General features: G+C 40.1%; 2 protein-coding genes across 5 annotated transcripts in view; one reads left to right on the plus strand and one right to left on the minus strand.

Annotated features, from left to right (window-relative positions):
• Positions 1–27348, minus strand: part of LOC145487406 (uncharacterized) — a 59465-nt gene that overhangs the window by 1731 nt on the left and 30386 nt on the right. Inside the window, exon 19 of one of the 4 annotated variants that reach the window (XM_081466178.1) lies at positions 750–859. In XM_081466178.1, the coding sequence (XP_081322304.1) occupies positions 750–859 (110 nt within the window). Of the gene's footprint in view, positions 1–12; positions 860–27240 lie in introns of those variants that run through there. The other 3 variants (XM_081466180.1, XM_081466177.1, XM_081466179.1) reach the window with 3 other exon arrangements.
• On the plus strand, positions 2709–5974 carry LOC145487363 (kelch-like protein 40). The gene has a single exon (XM_081466126.1). The coding sequence runs from the start codon at positions 3691–3693 to the stop codon at positions 5737–5739; it is 2049 nt and encodes a 682-aa protein (XP_081322252.1). The 5' UTR covers positions 2709–3690; the 3' UTR covers positions 5740–5974.

Raw genomic sequence — 27348 nt, forward strand, 5'->3', positions numbered from 1 at the left:
CCAAGGGGCAACTATCAGACCGATAGTTCCGAGACATAAACAATCTATTGTCTTTATTGTTCACCACTAATATAAATTTTCTTCCACGCGCTAGCTGGAAAATCAGATTGAATTATTTTCAACTTATTTTAGATGAAAGCCGTGAAAGCCAAATGAAAAAATTGAAAAAGAAAACAAACAAAAAACCCTCTTAATGCAATTTCAATTGTTTATTTTCTATAAGCCCGCTTGTTTACAGAAATATTTCTACGGAAGAGTACTATCCATCCGGGTATTTTCCGCGGACGGGCACTATGGGCTGATAGTGTCTCTCCGCGGATGAACATTATCGCATCACGTAATCAATTTAAACCTATAAGAATCGGGGAAAATTTAGTGCTGAACTATAACGATCGTTAGAAGGCCACCATGTAGCCATTCACATCGTACGTTTACTTCATAGTCGGTCAGTAGGTTATGCTAAAAGGATAATCTAATAGTCTAATAATAATATCACCGTGGGGGTGCATGCCGCGTGCCGTGAGACAGGTTTCGACCAAACGCGTGTGATCGAAAAAAGCAAAGCATTATTTTATTGACTGGAGAATAACAATACACAACACCAAGAGTGGGTGTCACTACTGGGGCTGTGTTAACGCTCTTGGGCCAAAGGCTGACAGGCGCAATCACGGCACCCAAACAATGGACCATCGGTCGCAGGGTTGGAGACAAGACGGGAAGCGCAAGACAATAACATAGCAACAATGTACCTGTCTCGAATGATGTCATACTTCATGTCGTCGTCAGGATTCTGAGTAGGTGTGGCGTAACACCTCTCCTCTCTGATTGTCAGTCTGGTGTCTGGTGAATCCACCGCCAGCTGAAAAATGAACAAATCAAACGTAAGACGCTAAACAGACTCCAATATTACTGAACATCCTTACTGATAAAGGTCACTGAAGGAACAGAAAGGTTTTAGGAGAGAATAATTTCAGGTCCGGGTCAACCTCTGCGTGTACTATGCAGGCAAGAATCTAATCTCGCCATCAATTCAAATGTTTCATATTCGTTTTTCCGGCTTTGTTTTCCGAACGCAGGATTCGTGGTCTGAGATAATGGTGCAAGGAGTCCAGCTAAAACAAGAACAACTACCACAACATCGACATCAGAATAGCCCTTGAATAGCCCTTGACTTAGTATTCTTAGTGATCCTATATAAAGCAGCCTCCTGTATTAAGCGGCTAGTTCCTCAAGTCTTGAGGATGGTCGTTATACACAGGTTCGACTCTATACTAAAATGCTTTGCGTTGTTCGATCCAGATCCTCTCGGATGAATTTGTTATTGTAGCAATGCTGGTCATTTTCGTGAAAATCATGGTCAGCGGCAAAAGCCGTTCAGTTTTTTTTCCATGTGATCACTACGACCGCTGCAGGTATTAAAGAAAGCGTTGATATCATTCCGGCTTTGCCAGCTAACCAGTTTCAATATGATCGCCACGATCCCCAGCGGAAAAAAAAATCCCTAATGGACCTGAGTTCAACAAAGACGGGAAGCATTTTGGTATATCTCTGTTTTTCGTATAGTGTGATCGTCCGGGTGACGACTGACTCTGGAAAGCTGGTACACTAACCTAGAACAAACGCCTCTTAACAGATGTCAACAACGACCGGCGCCTTACAAACGACTTATCCACGACAGAAACGAAACCGACAAACGGACTTCTAACAGACCGACTTAACAATACACGGACCAAAAACCGACCTACTTGACTAACAATAGACGGATCGAAACCCACCAATGACTGATGACAAACTTTACACGAGTCTTTCAGCCAATACCATCATGGCTATACTGACCAATCACGTTCAACGGACCAGACTTATAACATCATCGACTGACAAACACTATTCACTTGACTCTGAAGATGACTTCCGCTCAGGTTGTCGAAACGTCAGTCACCAACAACAGTTCTTTTCAGAACTACACTCACCCGGACGATCACACTATACGAACTACTGATACTCCTGGGTTCAAACCATTTACTGTGATATCTCTGTTTTCATCACTACAATCTTCTGAAGAGTAATCTCCACTGAATGAGAGATATATGAAGTCTATCGTAGAGATGCTCAAGCACTGAAGACCATAAGTTTTTAGTGTTTGTGGGCGTCCTTATTGTAGAAGAATGAAAACATTTGGGGCCATTAATACAACAGACCCACATACACAAAATATGACAGGATAGGTTACCTCCTTTGACCCACATTATCAGCCAAAAACCTTGGGGACCATGCTAGGTTTCTTGATCATTTTTCCGGGCGCTTTATCACTGAAGAGAAGTCGGTGATTCTTTTTTTTTGTTATTTCTGAAGCAAGTAGCTCATTATCTAACAGAAGTAAAAGTTAGGAAAAATCTTATGCGCAGGTCCTTGTTCTCAGTGAACGAACGCTACCTCTGTTTTTTCCCACGATCCAAGCGATCATATGGAAACCAGGTATTGGGTTCACCGGCCAAGTCGGAAATCGCGAAGATGATGACGACGAAGATATATCAAAGGTTTACGTGAGCGACTCCTGAAAGATAATAGACACTGTTTTTACAAACCAGGATTTCTGTATAAACCAAATTACTTGTTTATTTTATATAACTGCGCTTCAATGCTTAACTTTATTTTTAACCTAAGAATACACGAGAAAGCAGTCTGATCCAGTAAAGGTACAAGTTTTCTCAGTGTAAAGTAGCTTAAAGCTCTTGATCAAAAGATCCCACAATTTGATACATGCAAACCACTAAGTTACAGTGCAAGTGAACGAAACGTCCATAGTTTCCTGTAAACTGGAAAGTATCAAAACTGAACCTTCTTGTGCCTTGAGGAGATGAGTAATGTGTCACCGTCGACAGTTCTGAAAGCTAGAAACATATAAACTAACTGCCCTGACCAAATAACAACGAAAAACAACAATAACAACAGCAAAAAGCTGTTTACTCCAGAACCTACAAGAGAGCATTTCAAAGAATCCTCTGTGAAAGGTAAAGCTTGAAATGTTTGTATAAAGCATCAACAGACCTTTTAATTTGGAAAAGAAGCCAATTTTTAAACCTCACACTTGCAAGAAATCAAGAGCGAATCACCGCGTAGATCTCAAAGCAAAATACACCGGGTAGTAAAAGAGGGGTTTCGCAAACGGGTCGAGCGAAGGGAATCCAAGAGACCGATTTTCCCGCCCGATTTTAAGCCTCCTGCCGTTCAGTTTTGTCGTTTACTCACCCGTGCTTCCTTCATCGCTCTAGGGATTGAATGAAAAGGCTGTAAAAGTTACGTGGAAAGATAAACGGATGATCAAATGCGTTCGTTTTATGCAGGCTTCATTAGCCATAGACTGTTCACAGCATTCTATTTCTTCGTGTTTTTGTAGATCGTTGAACGTGCGGATAGAATCACGAGAGAACTGGACTCCAGCTGAAAAGGGATTTGATTGGGTGGGGGGTGGGAACCTAGATTCTTCTTGCTCTCAAACCCCACCGCCCACCTATCCCTCGTGCTTCGCTCGCTTCTTCTCTTGCGTGCGTAAATAGAGAGGCTGTGAACAGTCTACATTAGCCATAAAGCAATTAACCGACCAATACAATTTATCATGGTTTCCTGGTTTCAGATCTCATTTGTATTTGGTAGCAACAAACCCTAAAGCAATATTCTAACGTTGTTATCATGAATCAGCAATTTGCAATGACTCATCATATACGAGGACTAAATATTGATCATTTAGGCATTACATCTACATGTAAAATGGCAGCTGAAGTGCAATCTGCTGATAGTTCTGAGCAAGTTATCCCAAGCCGAAGGAAGGAAAGTGTGAGTGAACTCTTTATACCAAAGGACACACTCGATCAGCCATGCGATGTTGTTTTGATGGTCAAAGATGGCAAACAATTCAAAGCTCACAGGCGAGTTCTCTCAGAGGCCAGTCCTTTCTTTGAAAAGATGCTGAACAGCGACATGAAGGAGACTAAAGAAGGAGTAGTTCGGTTGGAGATGTTTACCGAGTCAGTCATAGCGGCTACGCTTCAGTTTATTTACACCGGCGATGTTCAGATATTGGCTGAAAACAATGCCCGAGACCTAATAATTGTGGCCGATTATTTGTTTCTTGACAAACTAAAACTTCTCGCTGGAGGGGTTTTAATACAGACGCTAAACAGTTCAAATTGTATTTCAACTTACTATTTTGCTGAAAGATATCAATGCGAAGACCTTCTTTCGAAAACAAGTGAATTTATCCTCGCCAATTTTACTCCCATTTACGCTGCGGACCGTGAAAATGTTTTGAATATGTCGAGCAGAGAGGTTGAAATGTGGATTTCAAGTGATGAAATAGATGTTAGCGCCGAGGAAGATGTGTTTAAGATCATTCTAGCATGGATTGACCATGACAGAAGCCGGCGAAAAAGATATTTCGTCGAGTTATTTCGTCACGTTAGGCTTGTTTATGTATCGCGTGACTTTCTGCGGCATGATATCGTGACAAATGAGCTCGTGAAAGACAATAACAGCTGTCTGACGCTGGTAAAGGATGCCATCAAATTACTTGACTCAAAAAACTTCGAGAGCCTCAGTGTTCCACCCAGGAAGACGCTCGAGAGCCCTGTTGTAGTAGTCGATATGGGTACAAATGTTCTGTGTTACTTTCTTCGTGAGAATAGCTGGTGCAAGTTAGGTGAGACACCACCTTTATTTAGGCTTAATACATCTGGTAATTTTGTTCCTTGTGATGGTCAATTGCATCGCACGGTACAGGAGTTGTCGAATTATCGACTCGGCTATTTAAAACAGGTAACATACAATCCTTACTCTAACAGTTGTACGCAATTACCAGTCTTGGAAGAAGGACGATATTTGCGGGAAACATTTGTTAGAAATGGAAATGAAATGTACGCTTTGATGTCTGAACCATGTGTTATGGACCATGTACGAAATTGGCAGGTCCGTGATGGACGCCGCGTTTTCTGTGTTACAGACCAAAAGCGCAGCAGCCGAAAACATACTTCCTTCCTTACGAAGTACAAACTTGAATCAAACTCGTGGGAAGATGTAACATCATTTGATCATTTGGACCTGAGAGATGATTTCTGCATTGTAGCCAACGACAATTTTGTTTATTTCATTGGTGGCAGCGAATGGTGTGGTGACAAACGCACCATCCTGACTGATGTTGATAGGTTTGAACTTAGCAGAAAACAGTGGGATAAAGCTGCTGACACTCAAATGGCGAATTGGCGGGCTAGGGGTACTGCTGTGAACGGGAAAATCTACATTACTTTTCAAGCTAGTCCGGAGCCGCACCCGCCTTCTTATGCTTGGGAGGTGTACGATGAAACAACAAATGAATGGCAGATTATTACGGGCATCAGAGATGGACTCAGATACAATGACCATATTCTGTCCGTTGATGGTGAGTTGTATATCGCGTACATAAAAACGGTGTCCCGTTTTTATAATGTAGCCGGTCCGAAACGAATTCGAATTGAACGTTATAACCCTGAAGAGAGTAAATGCGAGACGAAAACTGACGTGACAGTAAGACGCGCGGCAGGGTGCTATTGTCAACGTAACATCGTTTGCCCAATGAGAATTTTCAAAGGACTTTTCAACATGCGGCAGGTCGAAGCCTTCCCTTCTGATGATAGCCTTCCTGTAGCTACTACAACTCAGCCCATGTTAACTTCCAAAAAACGTGAGCGGAAATGCTTAATCATGTGACTTAAAACCTGTCATGTGGAATTCACTTCGCTACAATTTGTGTGTTACCAGAGGCAAATATCTGTCGATATGTTTGACATTTTTTACTACATATTTTTTAGTTCAGTTCCCGTATTCTAAACATTACTGGCAAATGAGGTCAGAAGCGAGCTGTGTCGCAACTGAACTTCGAGAGAGAGGCTTGTTCTAAATTGGTTCACGAGCTTATCAGAGTTAGAAAACAGTCCTTACGGACTACTTTGAAGATAGCATCGTTCTTTTTTAAAGATAAAAATCTTTACAGAACGTTGGCTAATCCTGGTTGTAAAGTTACGATCTATGTTTGAGTTATTTTTTTTTGTAAAAAAAAAAAATACCTCTTAGTCAACGAGTCTGGGTTATGTTATGAGTGGGTCAATGGGTCAATGGGTCAATGGGTCAATGGGTCAATGGGTCAATGGGTCAATGGGTCAATGGGTCAATGGGTCAATGAGTCAATGGATGGGCGAGAGATGTATGTATGTCACACCAATCAGGCTGGAGCTACTATAAGCAACCAATCAAATTGCCGCTTGTTAAGGTGAATCATGTGTGTGGAGATTTCATCCCGATTTTAGAACGGCCATCTTTGTTTTTCTTCAAACAGAAACAGGTATTCTTGCTTTGGCCTTATTCTGACATTTCCGATGCTTGTTTTACTATGGCTGAGCCCAGGACTTTGTGGATGGGTTTCAAGAGAGTTTAGAATTCGTTAATCAGCCGAAGAATCGCACTCTTTGGTATACACTAACATGTCATCAAGGCTTTGTCCCGGGGGCTTTGCCTTTTGCATTACGTGAAATTTCGAATGAAATGAGTCTTAGCCGCTCGATAACTTGGTGAATTCTAGAACAGGAACGATTGTTTTTAGTACAAAGGAACGATTACTTTTAATGCAAAATGCACTATTGGGATGGTGAGGGGACTTTCCTCCGTGCTGATTCGACAGGCTGCCATCGATATCATTTGCATTACGTGCAGTTCACGAAAAAATAATTCAGTCCAAACCATTTATGTTTGCGCAAAATTTTTCAGTTTGTGAATGCAAGTTTCAACTAAGTAGCGCCGTTCACGGAGTAATACTGTCTTCTCGTTGTATCCATCCTTGGAATCGATACTGAGGCCCGTTCCAAACGCCGCTCCATTCATTCGTCGAACGTAACTGACGAGTTAAGTACGGCAGAAGAGCGGCGTTTGAATCAGTTTGGTTGGGCAGGTTAGGTTTGCTGCGGCAAACAACATTAGGCCCGGTCCAAACACCGCTCCACTCATCTCCCGAACCAAACTTGATTAAATTCGACTTTAGCGCGACTTTAGAGCGACAGCTGGTTCAGACGGCGTACTTACGTCGAACTTAATTCGGGAAGCCGGTGGTAACAATTTTCGACGAGAAAATATGCGTTCTGAATTCACGAACTCTGTCCAAATAGAAAAGCTGTGACTAACATTTCGCTGTTATCTGCTGTTATCTGCTGTTATAGCAATATTTAGGGAAGCAAATTCAAACTCAAGGTTCAGTGTCTACATTTAGACAGGTTTTCTCCTGGTTAAATCGACTTGTTAAAGGGAAATCTAATAAGCTGGGCTATTACCACGAAGAAAAAGCAAAAAATGAATTTGCGCTAAAGAAACTCGTTTCTACAGTCCCGTTTCTCATAATGGTATTTTGTTGTCTTTATTTTTAGCGACGACTTTGAGCTTCATGCATGACTGGTCACGCCACTCAATTTTGAGCCAATCACGAGTCCCGTTAAATTAAAATATATATTACAGTAATTTATGCATTAGGTTCGACACATGAGGAGAACGCCGTATGAACCAGCTGCCGCTCCAACGTCGCATAGTGCGTCAGACCCTGCCGAATTAATATTATTTGCCGCACCAAACCTAACCCGCCGAACCAAACTGATTCAAACGCCGCTCTTTTGCCGTACTTAACTCATCAGTTAGGTTCGGCGCATGAATGGAGCGGCGTTTGGAACGGGCCTTAAATTCGGTAGGGTCTGTCCGAAATAACGGACGGCTAGTTATGAAAGAGAACACTCCCTAGTTTTTTAATTTGTTTTTGTCGCAGGTAAATGTAGCAAGATATTTTTATTTGTTAGTTTCAAAAGGTAACTTGACACTTTTGTTTTTCACGTACGAGTGGTTGCAATTGAAACTGACGAATCAGTGACTCTTGTTCACACGGTCGGAATAAACAAATTACAGTCAAACCAAGTGAAGCGCACCTCTCAAGATTACATTATTATTTTATTTGAATATTGAACCCGCTAGTCGTTTCAAGAATACAATAATGAATTGATTATTGGAAAATTGGATCCACTAGTCTTTCCAAGAATACAGCTAATAGGCCTAATCAAAAAAATCAATTTACTATTGATTTTTCAATGACTAGCGAGTTTAATATTCAAATAGTCAATTTATTATTGTATTCTTGAAACGACTAGCGGGTTCAATATTCAAATAATCAATTCATTAATGTAATCTTGAGGGGTACGCTTCACTTGGTTTGACTGTAAACAAGAAGCTAATCCAGCGGCAAGTTCAGAAACTTAATCCGGCCTGATATAAATGTTTGGACGTCTCTTTTTTTAGTGTCCGTCAACGGCATTTTAATATCTTTTATTAATGGCAATTCTTAAAAACGATAATTTTTTTTTAAGGTTTACGGTATGGAAACTCTTCAAATATTCGGCACTACGGCAAATTTAACCGCAAATTAATTAGATTAGACTTTGAGGCAACACAGTGGTTCTTTCGTTTTGAAACGGTTCCTTGTGCAGTTCAAAGAGGTAAACTTACGTCTCTCGTAAAGTGACAAAACGTTTTCTGTAACTGACTTTTTTCACCAAAAAGGCTCTCAGGCGTTGGGAAGGGTAATGCTTCCTAAACTCTGCAGATTTCATGGCGTCTTATAAAATTTATACAGTTTTTCATGTGTTTGGTTGTTTCAAGTCCCAAGTTAGGTAACGCTGTTTACATCCAATGATTTCTTCTTGTTTAAATGGGTTTTGATATTGACATTATGTAATTTGAACTGGTTTTGTAGAATATCAAAACCTAAAAAAACTGCGGCCATTGCTGGCAACAGAGTAAGACCATGCTATTGAGTGACGATGTTATAACGGAGCTCCTGCGCGCCGACGGCGAGTGAGCGGAGCCCTATTGCTTAGAAAATGTGGTTACCCATCGAGCTAAAAAATTGTGGTTGTCACGTGATTGTCCGTACGTCCGTACTTCCCCTTCATGTAAATCAATGTGAAATGTCACTCTGCAACAACCTTGCTCCCAAGGCTTTTCCCTTGAAGATCAGGAGGGGCGGGTTTACAGCATAAATCTTTGATATTTGGTATCCTATTATGTTCAATTGACAGCTGTCAAAACAAGGTATCCACTGACCAGTATCACTTGACCATATCTCAGGCTCATTTTCAGAGCTCATCAAGGTCACATTTTTTTTTTTTAAAGTTGGCTACTGCCCAGGTACAGGTTTTCGATTGGATCCCAGGCTCAAGCAAGGTTAACTTGTTGTAATCAGGAGCTCAGCTTTTAAGCTTGGCTAAATCTATATATTACTTAAATTGGTTCTTGTCATAAAATGAGTCAGAAAGATTATCCAGAATCAACACCGATCTGCTGTTTACCGTTAGCTACTATTACAGACTGCATGATGTCTAGCTGTCTAGCTGTCTTGCTGGGAACAGTTCCATTTAGTTCTAATAAACAATGAAACCTCATAAAGTAGGCTTAATATTACATTTCCCAAGGTAAAACAAATTCTTAAAGTGTTTTCTTTTTTGCTGTTCATCACAACTAGACAAACTTGTTGGATTAACCTTCTCGTAATTGTGAAGAGTCCACTGAGTGCTGCTACCTCCAGGGGCTTCTAATTCACAAAAAAATAACTCTTGTATTGTCATGCTTGCTCACTAACTCACTAAATTAAAAACAAAATTGGAAATCTGGCGTCCCCGTGTTAATTTCTCTTACACGTAAAAGTAACTCAAATGTTGATTGTTCATGCAATTCTTACAATCACAAAATACCATGCAGATAACTGAGGGAGTACCACTCGTATTTGTTTCCATTTTTTTTTTTGATTGACCTTTCAGCTGGAACATTTTATGAGTTTTTGAACAAAGAATCTCAGGTATATTATTGGCCATGTAAAATTAGGATGTGCAACTATCTGGATTAGGAAAGACCTCATTAAAATTTTTTTTCTGATTGTAAATCACTTCTGCAACATCAGTCTGCTTGTCAACATTAAAGTACAATCATTCAACGTCACCTTGATAGGGAAAAAACTGCATCCAAATCTTATTTCAACACACAGTTACACTAATATACACAACTACAAAACTAGTTTCATTTACTTCTTAATTTGGTCCCCATAACAGATTTAAATCCAAGGTGACTTCATGTAACCATGCATGAAATGTAAACCTTGATACCACCAGTTAAACTATAAATAATTTTCTTTTTTATTTCAGTTTTCTTATTCATTTACTTACTGGTTTATTTCTATCTTATTTTTATTGTTTCTATCTGGTTATATTACTGTCAGTTGTTATTATTCAGTATCAAGTTCTATTTTCTATATATATATATATGGTTACATGAAGTCATCCCAAAATCAAATCTTAACTAGAGACCAGCTGAAGAGGTCACAGACAAAACAAGTCTTGAAGTCGCATATACCATGTAACTATGTATTGAAGGAAAATTCGAACAAAGCTTTTCCCAAATCAAGATGCTGTTCAGTAACCATACTTTCTTCCTTTAGCAAGTAGAAATTTGTGAGAAGGCTATTGCGTGTGGTTTATATGCTTCCATTGGTTTAAGTGAATGGCAAAAGCGTCCATAGAGGGGCAAAGCCATATGTTTCTATGTTTTCTTCCTTAATGACTAGAGTAGGGCTTGATTGATGATTGCCATAACTCTCATCACCGGTTTGATTGATGAGAGACTGGCACTGTAAGGAGAAACCAGTGGTTGATCACTATGCCATCTCAGTCACATTTATCCAACTGTTTAAATGCCACATACTCAACAACCATTTTTCAAAAAAAAAAACAGTACCTGTTCCTTCAATCACTGATCTCCATTGCTTTCCATTTCTAACAGTTTGGAAGTAATTACATTTACTGCATTTAGTGTTGGTGAGTTAGCAAACAAATCAATAAAGGCTTGGCCATCTTCTAAGGATTGTGTGGGACTGGAATCCAGTGGAAATGAACCTACAAGAAAGGAAAAAATTATTCTTTCAAGAGCTGAAAGCAAGATATAGCTACATGAAGAAGACTCTCCTCGGTGGAAACTGACTGATTTCAATGTAAAATTGAACACATCACATCAGTGGGAATTTTCTGCAATTTGCAAAATGACCCCTCGACTAGATCACAAACAATCTGTTCTGCTCTTTGATAAAATTGAAACAACAAAGAATTCGGTTGACATTCCTTAAGCTTCCAGCAAATGAGACCTTTGCATTTCCAAAATACACTTCACTGCTTGATACTAATATAGACAAGTGCAACAAATGGTGAAAAGACCATTTTCCACAAAACATGAACTAGCTTTCCCCTCTATTCCCCCTTTACTTCCTGTGTAGTCCCCAGTGTTAATTAGTAAGTATTTTTTCCTAACTGGAACATTGCAGCTCTTTGCCAAGGCTTCACCTCCTCCTTCTGAAAACACATTTGTGCACTCCTAAAGGAAAGGGGAATATTATTTCGTAATATGAAGATGAAGGTTCACTATATAACAGTTAAAAATACAACAAGTCATAGTGTATTAAATATTCTTTTTAATATCATATAAAGGAATAGCCTCTTCCCCGCATGCATTTTGCATGGACTTGTCAGACAGTGGTTCCTCCCAGATACCATAGGCATGCAGCGAAAGGTCTTAAAGCCCTGACCCTATATAAGGATGAAGCAAAAGATACTGTTCCCTGTTTAAGGCCCGAACCAAGAAAATGATATCCAATTCAAGGAAAAAACAAAAACTATGAATAGCACGAACTGGTCAGCTGTATTTTACTCCTGTGACACTGGATGTTTAAAAGCATCAACTAAAGAACTTATTTTCCGTTTAGCTGGGCATTTACGCACTGCAATGTTAGCAGACACAATTTAGGTAAGTACCCTGTCTATTACGGGATCAAACTGTGAATGCAATAATTGTAATCTCGACTGGGACAAAAATGATACCCAATTTAAGGATTGAGAACCCCCAAAAACTATACCCTATCCTATGACACAAACCTATATAGCCCAAATATGGGAGTACCCCCCCTTGGGTGTTTCTTCCAATGAGCATCTGTATAGGAGGCTGACAGTCACACTACAAATGAGGACAGACAAATCCACTCATTTTCTCGACCACCATAGGATTGGGATTTTAGTTTTCTTGCAGAATGTTAGTTCTCCTCTGATGTTAGACACTGTCACACCCTGAGAAACAACAGAAATGTTATCCAAAAATCTATCAAAATGCCAAGTATTACATACTAGTTCATTCTGGTAAATTTCTTGCAAATCTTTTATTAAGCAATTGAAGATGGAGGATTATCCCATGGCCAGGAACAACTGCTGATAATTTTCTATGAGAACAAAGGGAAAAAATGAGGGATAAAATTTCAAAACTGGAGACCAATTTTGCCAATCAACTGATACTAAACTAATCTTAGGTTTGGCCAAACAATGATTAGAGCCGATTCCACCTGGATTGATTGACTGTTAAAAGGCTAGTAAATGCCTTAGTGAAAGGCTGGCCTTTCGTCAATGCTCTTAGGGCTAAATCATGATGTATTAGTCAAAATACCTTAATTAAGCAAACGTAAACTTTCCGAAATCCAAATAAAGCTTACAAATAAAATTGCCAGCATTTGTAGGAAGTTTATTACAAAATAACATACTTTAATATGCATACCTGAGGAGTAATGACAAAAACTGCTCCATCTGGATTGTAATGTTGCAGATTTTCTACTAACTGTAATCATTTATGTGCTCATCAGATGTTCGTGGATTGAACAAAACCAATCTTAGAACAGAGAAATAATGATACATGTAGGATTACACTAAATACAGCAAAATGAATGTGCACTATTGTACTATCGGCAAAGTTAACAATAAAGAGTATATCTGTTCCGATCAAGGGAGGTCAGCTCCAGTCTCCTAGTATGGAGTATTGTTACTTCTCCCTTAAACGTCCTTAATGGGGGGCTAGTCTATTGCTGGATACCCTCTAGTATCCCCATATGTTTGCAGTTCAAGATAGCCAACAACTTGTTAGTACTCATTTCTCCTCCTATGTGATGAGAGGCATTGTAAGTCAAGTCTCTCGCTTAAGAACTCAGTACAAAGACCCATGAACAGGCCTTGAATCCAGACCTATTGATCTACAGTGTATGACATTAACCACTGGGCCGCTTTAGCTCACACATCAGTACATCACAAGCCTCTGAAAATAACATTTTATATAGTCATCATACGTGGAGGTGTATCAATAAGCTGGTAATCCAGTTCACCCCAACACATATCCGATAGAAACTGCTTGATTATTGCTTAAAAAAAATACCGGTAACTGTCACTTGAGAACTCGAGGAAGTCTGCAGGAACATGAAAATGTTTGTAGCACTCTACAGAATTTGCTTCATTTTAAGGATCGTTAATAAAAACGCATTGCAGACATTATGGTGCACTGGCCTGAAACAAAGTTGTTTTAAAATAATAGTAAAATATTTTGCTCATTTCAAACATTTTCCTTTCATTTCAAAAGCCTAGAAAAGCCACAGTGTTTCCGAAAGAATTTGCATAACTTTTGGTACAAATAGTTACACTGTAGATCCAGTGGTGACCAGCTGTCATCATCATCATCATCATTAAACCCTTTCGCTCCCCGTGGAGCATAGGTCCACGGAAACCATTGCTCGCCATCTTGGTCTGTTTTGGGCTATCCTTTCAAGCTGCCACCAGGTGTAGCCCGCTTTGCTCGCCTCGTCATCTACCGTCCTCCTCCAGATGTTTCTGGGACGGCTTCGGCTCCTCTTCCCCTGTGGGTTCCATCTCAGTGCCTGCTTGGTGACATTGCAGTTAGTTTTCCTGAGGGTGTGCCCAATCCAACCCCACTTTCGCCTTCTTATCTGAATGTTGATCCTTTCCTGCTCAGTTGTTGTCCATAGTTCTTCATTTGTTATGACCTCTGGCCAGTGGATGCCCATTATGGATCTCAGGCATTTGTTGACAGAAGTCTGCAGTTTGGTGGAGTTTGCTTTTATTACTCTCCACGTTTCAGAGCCGTAAAGAAGGACCGACTTTACGTTGGTATTAAATATCCGTAGTTTGGTCTTTCTAGAAATCACTAAATTGATCTCCAAACAGGTGTCAAGATGGCGAATGCAGTTCTTGCCTTTCCGATCCTCACTCGTATGTCCTAATCAGATCCACCGTCCTTGCTGATGTTACTTCCAAGGTACGCAAAGTCCTCCACCTCGTCGATTTCATCCCCATCTAATTCTATCCTGTCTGTAATCTTGGTGTTAACCCTCTCAGCTTCGTCTTGGATTTGCTGATCCTAAGGCCCGTCTGCATTGAGATTTTTGCCAGTCTTGTTAGCTTGGATTGCATGCTCCTGTGGTTATGTGAGAGAGGGCGATGTCGTCGGCGAAGTCCAGATCTTCTCACCGGGTCGTGAGTGTCCACTGTATGCCATCCTGATGTTTTTCTGTCGTCCTCGGCATTATCCAGTCGATGGCAAGCAGGAGCAAGAAGGGCGACAGCAAGCATCCCTGGCGCACTCCAGTGAGCATCTCAAACAGTTCTGAAAGAACTCCGTTGTCGATGACTCTACAGGTGCACTTCTCATAGGTCTTCTGTATAAGAGTGATGTATTTCTCTGGGATACCATAGGGGTGTAGCAGCTTGCACAACACTTCCCTATCAACGCTGTCGAATGCCTTCTCATAGTCCACAAAGGTCGCATAAACAGGAAAGTTCCACTCTAACGACTGCTCCAAGATGATCCTCAGGGTGGCAATTTGATCTGCGCATGACCTATCTTTCCTCAACCCAGCCTGCTCTTCCCTCAATCGTTCGTCCACCTCTACTTTCAACCTCTCCAGAATTATCCTATTCAGTACTTTTCCCGCCGTTGACAGCAGCATGACGCCTCTCCAGTTCTTACATTCCTTCAGATCTCCCTTCTTTGGAAGTTTGATTAGGTAGCCTTCTTTCCAATCGTCTGGTATCTCGCTCATTTCCCAGATCTTGCCAAACAGCTCTATCGAGTAGTTCTTTGAAATGATGTGCCCACCTTTTTCGCTGTTCTTCCTGGTCAGTGAGCAACTCTCCGCTCTTGTCTCTGACAGGTCTGTCTGGGATCTTTCTATCACCTGCCAGTTTCCTTGTGATTGAATATAGCTCTTTTGCATCGCCTCTGCCTGATGCCTCCTCTGCCTGTCGCGCGAGGTCTTCCACAAAGTTTCTTCGGTCGTTTCTGATGCTACGTTTAACTTCCTTGTTGACTTCCGAGTATTTGATGCGAGCTTCTGCCTTCTTAGCTCGTGTTCTGCTGTGATTCAACGTCTCCTTCACCTTCTTCCTGGCTTCTATCTTCTTCAGGGTGTCTAGACTCAAAAAGGTCTTATGCTGTTTGCGCTCTCTTCCCAGCGTTTCCTCACACGTCTCCTTCCATGCATTTTTCATGCCCTGCCACATTTCGTTGACTGTACTTTGGTTCTCCCTTTCCTCCCGATGCTCTTCATTTTCTTGCAGGCTTGCCAACACTTGGTACTTGTTGGAGATGGTAAGTTGGAATCTGTTCTTTGACTCGTCGTCCTTCAGCACCCTGATGTTGTACTTGTGGCTTATTTTCTGCATGCCAGTGTTATAGCTCTTCAGCTTCAAACGGCATTTGCCTACAAGAAGGTGGTGGTCTGAAGCAACATCGGCCCCTCTCTTTGCTCTAACATCGAGCAATGACCTTCTGAACTTGGATGATATGCAGATATGGTCAATCTGGTTCTAGGTTTTGCCGTCTGGAGAGACCCAAGTTGCCTTGTGTACCCTCTTGTGCGGAAAAACGTTCCCGCCGATGACAAGCTTATTGAAGGAGCATAAGTCAGCAAACAGCTCTCCGTTCTCATTCATTTCAACAAGACCTTGCTTTCCCATAACTGCCTCAAAACTTGTATTGTTACTCCCCACCTTAGCGTTAAAATCCCCAAGCAACAATATCAAGTCCTTTCTAGCTATTCTGTCTATGACAGCTTGCAGCTTCTCATAGAAGTCAGTCTTTGCTTCATCATCAGCTTCGTTTGTCGGTGCGTAGCACTGAATGAAGGTTGCTTTTCCGATCTTAGTATGAAACCTTGCTGTTATTATCCTGGATGATACTGGGTTCCATCCTATGAGTGACTTCGCAGCTTGTGGAACCAGCACAAATCCAACACCCTCTGTGTGGGGAGCATTTGCATCCTCGTGACCTGAGTAGAAGACAGTCTGCCCTGTTGACAGCCTTATGCAGCCTGACTCGACCCATCTTGTCTCGCAAAGGCCTAAAATTGACAAGTTGTAAGTGGTCATCTCAGCAGCAATCTGAGTAGCTTTACCTGCTTCGTACATGGTCCTGACGTTCCACGTGCCAAGTAGTGTGGTTGTCTTTGGGGTAAGGAGAGGGGTCGGCATCGCTGCTTCCCTTTGGCTTTCACATCGGTGCGTCATACTAGCCCCCGAAGGGGCGTTCTCTCCTCCAAAGACAGATGTGACTTTGTGCATGTTTCCCATGGTTTCTGTAATCCTTGATATCCATTTGATGGGTGATTAGCCCTTCAAACTTCACCAGAGCCCCGTTAGCCAGGCGTTTTCAGGGTTCCGTTCAGGCCTTCATGTCTACCGTAGCGGCCCGGAGGAACGAATCCTCCACCATACTTCGCCGTGGACGGCAATCCCCTACTTTCCTGTTACCAGCTACCACGACGAGGACGAGGGGTTGAACTTTGGTAGCCAACTCAGTGACCAGCTGTGGCGTCACATAAAAAATTTTGTAATATATATCAACTAGACATAATACTGCCCACCCCCCCCCCCCAAAATTAATCAATATGTGGTGGCATAGCTCCTTGAAGTGATTTCAGTAGAGTTTCACTAATGATGAAACACTCAGATCTAGCTATGATTAACAAGCTTGAACAGTGCAAGGTAATTAGCAAAAAATATGTACGTGAAGAGCATGAACGAATAAATACCATTTTTTTAGGTCCTCTCCACACAACAGCATCGTGGCATCTCTGTTATTTAATAACAAGAAACCAATTGACATAACAGCCATTCGTTGGTCCTTGTCTGTGTAAACTGGAACTCAACTAAAAAGAAGGGTTCAGGTGATCTTAAGTAAATACTTACAAACACCTTTGGCAAAGAACATAGGCAAGCTTTGATCCAATAACATATCAGCTGATCTTGTGAAAAAAATTATTTTAAAAAGTGAAGTTAATATATATGAAAAGTATGATAATTAACACACAGGTCCAGAACATTTATACTGCAAATGATAAAAATTTTGTGAATTAAAGAACTTCCCAAGATCAAGCAAGTTCACCCATAAAAGTTCCAAGGAAGAGCACTGCGGGGTAGTGGCTCCTGACAGACCAGCATTCCACGCAGGAGAAGCTGCAATACTTTAAGTCAGTTTCTTGCTGTCACACTGGAGATAGGAATTCTCCTGTAATGAGCCACTAAAGTTCATACATGTAAACACTATTTCACTGTTTCACATCAAACACAAGTATGAGTGTAGATTAAAGTATATGCATAATGTAGTGAATGGCTCCCACGGAAATTATGGCTTCAGAAGACGATCCTTTATGTTATGACTTACCCAGCAGAATCCACTGGTGTATATCTTTTCCCTCTCCATTCATCATCCTTGGAATACTTGGTCCACATAAGTCAACATCCAGTATGCCAACCTGGAAGATAAAGAGATAACACAAAGATTAGCCATTTACTGTGATCAAGGTAGTACTGCTGTAACAATACATTCTTGAAGACACTTCTCTGTTACCAGTGGCAGATCCACAGATTTTCACTGGGCCGGGGTGACTCTTGGGTAGGGCAGGGAAAGACAGAATGTGCTGGGGGAAAGGCAAAGTGAACATTTTGAATCCAAGACAGGATTTTTCCCTAAGTGTCACCAGTTCACATATCATGTGGCCAATGCTGTAAATATTCTGATAACAAATCTCTTTCCCAAACATGAAACACGAAAACAAGACCAATCCAAAACATAAAAAATCGTCCGATAAAGCTTCTCCCCACCCCGCAGCCCCTCCCACTGCGTATGAATCAATGACTTAATGTAGGTAAAGGTAAGTCAACAGAATGCAAAGATTTCAGCTTACCTTCTTTCCTTTGTTTTAATGAGTCCATGCTATCTGTGTCATAAACAGTATTTTTACCAACTCCTCCTTTACCGACTAGAATTATGTGTTTGATAGATTTTAAGACTTCTTCAAGAGTTTGCTCCGACTGACCTGACATTTACGAACAAAAACCACATTGTAACTCAGTGAGAATTACAGTCAGTGCCTTCGCTGTACTTGCCTACTTCGACTCTAGAGTTCTAGAGAGGACAATTCCAACAATGTCGCTAAGCATGCGTCTTTAGTGGTGATGGACAAAACACTGGCCCCCAGTCCATGGACCACCCCAATGGACTACCCAAATGGACTACCCTAAAATGGACTAACTGTAAAAATAATATAATAACGCCAGAATAACATAATAATAATAACACCTGCAACCAGTGTTTTTCTCAAATGCATTGTAAACAGTCAGATTCAGGCTGTTTGCTTGCAAATTATTTTGGAACAATTAAGGGCTATTAATAGATGGAAAGGAACTGAATGTTCTGACTACATTGTTAATTTGTCACTGTCCCTGGAAGGTTTACTATTCAGCCATTATTCTTGTCATCTCCTATCATGTCAACTTTTAGCCTGTGCATGTGTAGTGGCTGACTGAATCGTATGGAATACAATAGAAAATCACTGTGTGATATTTACATTTAGTAATGAGCTATTCCTAATCAAATATTAGACTGGGTTCCTCGCTCACATTTCAATCGCTTTTCAAGTTATTATGTTTACACTTGTGTGATCCTGATACTGATCGGTACCTCTTATTGATAACAGCCATTGATAATCAAATGATGAAATTTGGTTTGAGTTTACGCTTTTCGCAACATTTTGTAATCAGCAGCTGCTTATTTTAAGTACAATTATTCAACATGGTGGCTAGAAGCTGTACAGGATGAACATAAGCGGAAGTTATGTGTAATTTAAGTATACTAGCAGCTAAGAACATTAAATAGTACTCATTTGGAAAATTATTTTTAGGGTTAGTCCATTTTAGGGTAGTCCATTTGGGTAGTCCATGGACTGGGCGTCAGTGTTTTGTCCAGCACCGTCTCTTCAGACAAGAAGGAAGTGACTAGGCACATTTTCCAGCGCTTTTTCGTAGAGGAAGCTGGAATTGTATTCCAATAAAATAACATAAAAGGACTTATACTTAACACACCCTTTGTGCAAACAGCAATTTTTAACACATTCGTTGCACGACAGTACTCACCGTCCGCCATCTTGAATTTGAGAAGGAAACTGCTGATCATTCTCTCGTACAGTCGGCTCAAGAAGCTTTCCCGCCAGCTGAAAGGTCATCCTCGGAGACCCAGGGGCAGTTAGTCGACGCGATATTTTCGGGCGAAAGTTTACATCAAGAAGTAACCTTTCGCCCGAAAGTATTGCGTCGCCCGAAAATATCGCGTCGTCCCGACTGCCTGCCCTTGGTCTCCGAGGATGCTGAAAGGTTGGCGTCAAATGCCAGTCATCTTCCGCCTTCAGTCTAATCGCCCGGGGATTAAGCTGAGGGTGGATATTCCGCGGTATACCACTCGAAAGCGACAGACAGTGCTCGACTTGCCGAAATAGTCGGATTATCGAAGATGTTCGAAAAAGTACGATTTTCCTAGAGGTTATCAAAAGTTACCGAAGATGTTCTACTTGCCGAATTAGTCGGATTTCTGAGGATGGTCTTCTTTGGCAGTAAATCGATTTTCCGAACTAGTCGGATTTCCGAAGATATTCTTAGACATGCTTTGACAGGGTTCGTCTTGCCAAAATAGTGGATTTCCGAAGATGTTCGACACTCTTCGATTTTCCCAAAGTTTATCAAAGATGTTTCATTTGCCGAATTAGTCGAATTTCCGAAGATTATCTTCTTTGGAGGTATACTCGATTTTTCCGAATTACTCGGATTTTTGCAGAGGTTACCGAAGGTTGCCGAAGATGTTTTCTTTGTCGAATTTGCAAATACCGACTTCTTCGACAATGCTCGATTTGTGATAATTATAAGTCCTATTTCCGAAGCTATTCTGTGCATGATTTGACGGTGCTCGATTTGCCAAATTAGTCGGATTTCCGAAGATGTTCAACAAAGATTACCGAAGATGCTCTTTTCGCCGAACTCGGTGGACTTCTTCGACAGTGCTCGATTTGCCGAATTAGTCGGATGACCTAAAATGTTCGACAACGTTCCATTCTTCTCAGAGGTCCGAAGTTTCCCGAAGGTCACAAAAGATCGAACGATTAAATAATGAATGATACCGTGAGTGAGTTCCTCTCGTCATTTCCAGTTCTACATGCGTTTAGGCACAGTTCGGAGGATTCAAACACCCATATAACAAGCCTTCGATTGACTCCGGAATAAACGTGGCATAAGCCCGATCAAAAGTTAGAAATAGTCATAGAGAGCTATTTTTCACGCAGTCCAAGACTCTACAGCCCTAAATTGCTTGACATAGCCACACATAGGCCTATATAGCTCTACAAAACAATACACTTTCATACAATTGAGCTGATATAGCCCTACCGAGAGCCCTGCACCTTCCTGATAGTAATACAAAGTCCTTAGTAAACTCATATGACCAAATATAACCAAACGTTAAGCTTGGTTACATTCCAGAAAATAACTTTAAAGTATAATGTCATTCAAAACCTTGCAAAGTCCTACAGAACCATACATAATTAGATATTCCCCATTGTTTTACATAGTCCAACATAGCATTACATATAGGTTATTGACTAAGCGTAATGTCAAGAGGGCTGAATATTAGCCAAGTTCTTTGTTCGTTGAGGCCAGGAAATCGGACAGGCTTCGTCGTAGAGCTGAACATTGCAAGGACGCAGCAAGCAACTTTTTTCTGTCTTATGTAATTCATAACAAGTCAATAAACTGTTTAGAAACAACAAAAGAAAATAATTAGTACTGTAACTTAACTGCAACCCCACAAATTTTAGCGTAACTTCAGCACTATCCATAAATTTTCATTTCTTGAAGAAGTTCTTCCCATTCTCGATTCAGAACCCAATACCTAAATATTTCTTCTTAATGCAGAAAATAGACAGACAACAAGCAAGTAAACGAGAATTTTTTTTAATGGTTTATCAGAAGCCACGGCCCTTGGTTTATGGTATGGAAACTCTTCGTTAAATATTCCCGAAGACTCCATGGCGGCAAGTTCAACCTCAAATTAATTAGATTTTGATGTGACTCAGTGGTTCATCCGTTTTGAAACAGAATCCTTGCGCGATTCAAAGAGGGAAACAGACGTCTCTCATAAAGTTAAAAATCTTTTTCTGTAACTGACTTTTTGTCACCAAAAAGGCTCTCAGGGGTTGGGAAGGGTACTGTGACGAGGAAACTTCCCAAACGCTGAAGATTTCATGGCGCCTTATAAAATTTATAAAGTTTTTCATGTTTCAAGTCTCACGTTAGGTAACGCTGTTTAACTTTAATAATGTCTTCTCGTTTAAAAGGGTTTTGAAATTGTTATTAATTTGAAGTGGTTTTGTGGAATATGAAAACAAACAAAAACTGCGATCATTGTGGCAACTCTGGGAATAAAACCATGCTTGCGTGACGATGTTATAATTAAGAAGGAATCCACCGCTGACAAGTTCGAGTAATAAGCGGACGAAATCATTTCTAACAACACCAACTGTCGAAAACAAATTTTGAAGTTCATATGAAACACTTCGAATTAAAAGTACTGGTGAAATGAAACTGATGATGAAATGTTACCTGTGTTTGAACAATTTCTCTGAAATTTGAAATTTATTTTCTCGAGTTCCCATGGGAAATTGTTTTTGGTGTGATCTCAGGCAACTGTTTATATCTTTAGCTTTTAGAAAACGCAGTAAGAATTGTAATGTACTTAAAGTTATTCTGGTTTAAAGGTTTTGCCTATTAAAAACTGAAATCCCTCCATTTCCTATCGGATTTCGTCTTACTGTTGGCTCTTGTTATCAGAAAATGAGTCAGAAAAATTATCCAAAATCAGCACCAATCTGCCGTTTACCGTTAGCTACTGTGACGGACTGCCTAATGTTTAGCTGTCTTGCTGAGAATAGTTGCATGTAGTTCTAATAAACAAAGCCACTGATCGATTATTAAAATCAAACCTCGATAAAAGTAGTCTTTAAATCGTATTTCCTAAGATGAATGAAATTCTATTTTTTTTTTCGCTGTACATCAAAACTAAATAAACTTGTTGGATCAACCTTACCATAACTGTTAAGAGTCCACTGAGAGTTGCAACCTCCAGGGGCTTTTAATTTCCAAAAAATAACTCTTGCACGCAAAAGTGTAACACTAGCAATATTCTTGTTTATCAAAAACTCGTCGAGCATCTTTGCTTTGAGATTTTTCATTGCTTCTGGTATTAAATTGTTAATTATTTGTCTTCCTTTCCTTCTTTTGGCTTTTATCGGCAAACACTAAAGCACGATCAACTAGCAAGGAAAGCAACGAAAACAGGAATAAATACTTGCAAAGTTTTGAAAAGATATGTATTCCTAAGCGTTCTAAACTATGCCACGAGGCACTCTTGCGCTAGACATTTCAAGCTCATTCAAGGGACCGGTCATTAGTTATCGCCTGGGGGGTCGGTCGGAGTAACAGTAACATTTAGCTGATCCCCCTTTAAATGTTATTTCACTGAAGTGATTCCCTCTCATAACTATTGATAAATTTCGTGTTCCCCCAATCTCTTCGCACACATATTTACCTTTTGACGTGTACATTTAGTTCATTTAGTGGTCTTTTAACGTTGATATGCAAGTAATATTTCCAGCTGTGATGTAGTTACAGTATAATTAAGCCACCATGGTGCAGTCTCTTGATCTGTGGTTTTTGCTAGTCTGGATCCCGATATCTGATGTCAGTTGACATACCAGCAATCTAACCATCCCAAGTGCTTTGAAACTGCAAAGTTACTTTTTAGAGTGCCAAATAGCTAGCCGTCCACCAAGTCTGTATGGGCATGTGACATTTAGCGGTTGCCACCGCCCCCCCTCCCCCCCCTTTAGAGCTCTCTCTTATGACTGATCTCCCATTCTGTTATCCTAAAAATAAAATGATCCCCTCAAAATCCTCCGACTCCCCCTCCGCCCAGGCGTTAAATAATGACCCGTCCCTAAAAAGCCCAAGACTATTATGTGCATTCCAATGTAGTCCAACGTAGATGGGATACAATTTCAGACGGCAGACAATTTCCGAGTTGCGTTTTGCCCCGTGTCAACACGAGGTATTTGTACGTGTGAAACCGTTTGTATGAAAATATGGGCGCTTTTCATTGGACCAAAATACCCGTTTCAATTTTGGGAAATTTCCAGGTATACCCAAATTTTCAAATTTTCGAGGAATTTCGTTCTGGAATTTTTGGTTGAATGATTCTTATATTGGAATAGTGCGTCTACATTGGATAGATCAACATCAATATGCCCCACCAATATTGTGTTGGGATGGGATGGGGAAGGTAACCAAAAAGACGTCATGCTGGCAAAAACGCAAAGTGACTCAAGAATTTTGGCGCGCCAGGATTGTTGTCACAACACCTAATTTTTTTTTTATTACACCTCGAATTGCTCCTTGAAAAGTATCTTTTACAAGTCAACATCAAAGATGCGGCGTTCAACCAAGAACATACCGAGCCCATAAGCTAGCTGCAATGATTAAGAAATCAGGATTTCTGTCTGAAAGACGGCGTTGCGAGGTTAAATGCTTGAGCTGCCCTTGTATCGCTAGTTTTAAAGTTTCAACAGACCTTGGGAAAAGAACGCAATTTTCACAGCTTACACTTGCAAGAAATCCAGTGATGTCAAGAACAAATCATCGCGTAGAGCTCAAAGAAAAATACCCAAGGAAGTAAATTTTGTTCACTTGGTTATTAATTAATGTATATTTATGTTATTTCAATAGTGGGCTTCCTGTGAGGTAGCTTTTGAGCTAAGTGGAGTTGCCACTATAAATAAAGAATTACCATTACTATTATTGCCATTACCAATTAAAATATAAATTAAAGATCGTAACCTTTAAATACATTAAGTCAAGAATCTGAGATATGATAGATGATTGATATATAAACAACCCCGCCAAGATTTAGGTTTGTGTAGTTCTTCAATCGCGTGTTATTTGGAAACGTGTTTCAAGCAGATTTATAAAGCTTTGTACGGAGACGCCGTCTTGGTGCTCCTCGGAAGGGCAAGTATTTTTATTTCTTCGGCGAATTATTTCAAATTTCCATACCATCTCATTTTCTCAAATAATAAAATAACATTTATGGCTTGGAAATCATTATGGACATCCGTTAGTGGCTCGGAGAAAGCAAAAAGATCCCAACTGGCAGTTGTTTTCTGGTGGAAATCACTCAATTTGCTCACCAAATGACTCGAATATTTTTAGATGCTGAACCGGTTTTTCTCGCTAACTTTCCACTGAGGTCAAGAGATCGCCGAGCACATCGTTTGTTTGAGAGAAGGTTATCTTAACGGGTACAAAGTCATCCTAAAAAGCACATGGTTTGTAGTTTCATCTAAAACCTTAACGATTTGCCCTTTCACTCAGTTTGGGACTTGTTCTTGTGTGAGAAATTCAAGAATCTTATTAGCGGGATGGATGACTGAAGATGTCTACAATAACCCGAGTCCTTAAACACTATGAACAGAGTCGCTTCGATCTTTCCAAGATAAGTCGGGACAGGCCTACCTCTTTCCCGACTTACCTAGGAAAGATCGAAGTAGGCCGGATATTTTTTGCGATATTTAGAAGTTTTCGAGATATTTTTTGAAACAGTGCTAAGTTGTATGCCAGAAACAATCCAGTTCAGCAATTACCCTCTGATATTCCACATTACTAAAAGCGCTAAAACAGCAATTTTCCAAATTGGCGGATGCTGGTAACGTCAAAGTGCCTGAATTTTTCAGTCAACTCCTGGTGCTGTAAGAAATTTTTTGAAAATTTTGGCCTAAGTGATTCAAAATAGGTGTATTTTTACGACAAAAATAAGAGATATTTAGACTTTTTTTCGAGATACAGTCGAACCTCCCATAAGCGACCATCCAAAATGTCAAGCATAGGTAGTCGCTTACGGGAGGTCGTCGCTCACGAGAGCTTAGACTGTAACGGATCAAAATTTTTCCTCTTTAGAATATGGTAACTGCCGAGACTTAACCCATGCGCCAATGCCGATGCAATGTTTTAGCATATCTTAAAACACAATTTTATCTCGTTTACATATAGATATAAATTCTTAGATATCTTTTAATCTTTTTACAATTGCAAATTTAGTTAGCATCGGGCAGGCGAAGAGCCACCCTGTGAATATACTGCCCGAAATGCCATTATTATTATTATTATTATTATTATTATTATGTTTTTTTCATGTAAAAGTCAATTCAAGAAAAAAAATCCGGTTTTCCCATTGAGAAATTTCCGTTTCTTGTACTAGCAAGAAATACGAGAATGTTACACCTCATTATCCATTTTTCGCTCCATTATCTGTCAAGTGGTCGCTTACGGGAGGTTAAAAACAAAGGAAAGTTTCAAACTTTTAGTTCTAAAAGCGGTTGCGGGTCGCTTACGAGAGGTGGTCGCTTACAAGAGATTCCAAATATAGTGATTTGACTTGGAAACTTTGGTATTTTGGAAAACTGGTCGCTGAGGAGAGATGCTCGCTTACGAGAGGCGGTCGCAACCGGAGGTTCGAGTGTATTCAAAAAAAATTCTGTGATATTAAGAACATTTTTTGAGAATTTCCGGAAAGATATTTAGAAGAGGAAAGTCCTAATGACAGAAACATCGATATTAGAATATCCCTTGACTCGCCAGGGTATTTCTAAAGGCGAAGAGACGTAAAATAAAATGTGGATTTTGTTTCATTAGCTAGAAATTAAGTTGATCATAGTTGTTTACGTTTAATTACTGTGTATATAACACATTCAGAGTTTTATGTTAGAACTCATTGCGTTTAGTCACTGTTACAATCAAAACCGGCCAAAGTTTTTTACCTAAAATAGGGGTGGCGAATGGTAAATGCGAGACTTTGCGAGACGACGAGATTAACGTTTTTCTTCGCGAGCCCGAGACATTTTGATTTCTTCAGTTGCGAGACCGAGACTTTAAAGTGTTTTAAATGCGAACTCAAGACGTTCAGGCTCTAAGATATTGTGACGTCATTTAACTTTATAAAAAAGAAAAAAATAATAAATAAACAAATCGGCACTTAACGACTTTCTCAGCCTTGAAAAAAATGGAGATTGGAAGACAGCTTTGTGAGAAAAATCGAGACTGCGAGACGCACATAACCGCTAAAAAACGAGACTGCGAGACCCGTGAAATTCGGCGAAAATTTTGCGAGACCATGGGTTTTTAAAGGACCATTCGCTACCCCTTAAAATCTTAATGGATTTTGGTAAATTAATGATTGCCGTAAACTTTTTACTGTGTTAGACAATATACAAACTCCTTAAAATCTTTTTGACTGCCTTGTCACATGTTTTACATGAAATATGTCCGTTTCTCATATCACGAGTTGGCTATTGATTTATGGTTTCTGAGGCCACCTGTGAGTGATAATTAGATAACAACAAACCCTGAAGCAATATTCTAAGGCAGTTATCATGAATCAGCAATTTACAATGACTCATCATAATATTTTGAGAACTAAACACTAAACATTAGGAATTGCATCTACATGTAAGATGGCAGCCGAAGTACAATCTGCTGATAGTTGAGTGCAAGATATTCCAAGCCGAAGGAAGGAAAGTATAAGTGAACTCAGTCTTTTTACCAAAGGACACACTCGATTAGCCATGCGCTGTTGTTTTGGTGGTCAAAGATGGCAAAGAATTCAAAGCTCGCAGACGAGTCCTCTCAGAGGCCAGTCCTTTCTTCAAAAAGTTGCTGAACGGCAACATGAAGGAGACCCTTGAAATGTGGATTTCAAGTGATGAAATAGATGTTACCGCCGAGGAAGATGTCCCACAAGGCTTTTCCTTTGTGTACGCACAAAAGACAAAATATAATAAATATAATAATTATAAAATACTACATGTAAATACATTCACTAACAAACACTAAAATGAAAAATTATACAATGTGTTCTCATCAGTGTCCGCTACACAAAAAAGGAGCCTTTTTTTCCAAATACATTGACATTTTCCCCACCCAACAATTTCGGATGACT

This window comes from Orbicella franksi, chromosome 5 (genome assembly GCF_964199315.1).
Source record: "Orbicella franksi chromosome 5, jaOrbFran1.1, whole genome shotgun sequence".
In the NCBI taxonomy this organism is placed as follows: Eukaryota; Metazoa; Cnidaria; class Anthozoa; order Scleractinia; family Merulinidae; genus Orbicella; species Orbicella franksi.

Bases quoted from the DNA above. Each gene is read 5' to 3' on its own strand.
- LOC145487363 (XM_081466126.1), top strand. From the start codon at position 3,691: ATGAATCAGCAATTTGCAATGACTCATCATATACGAGGACTAAATATT.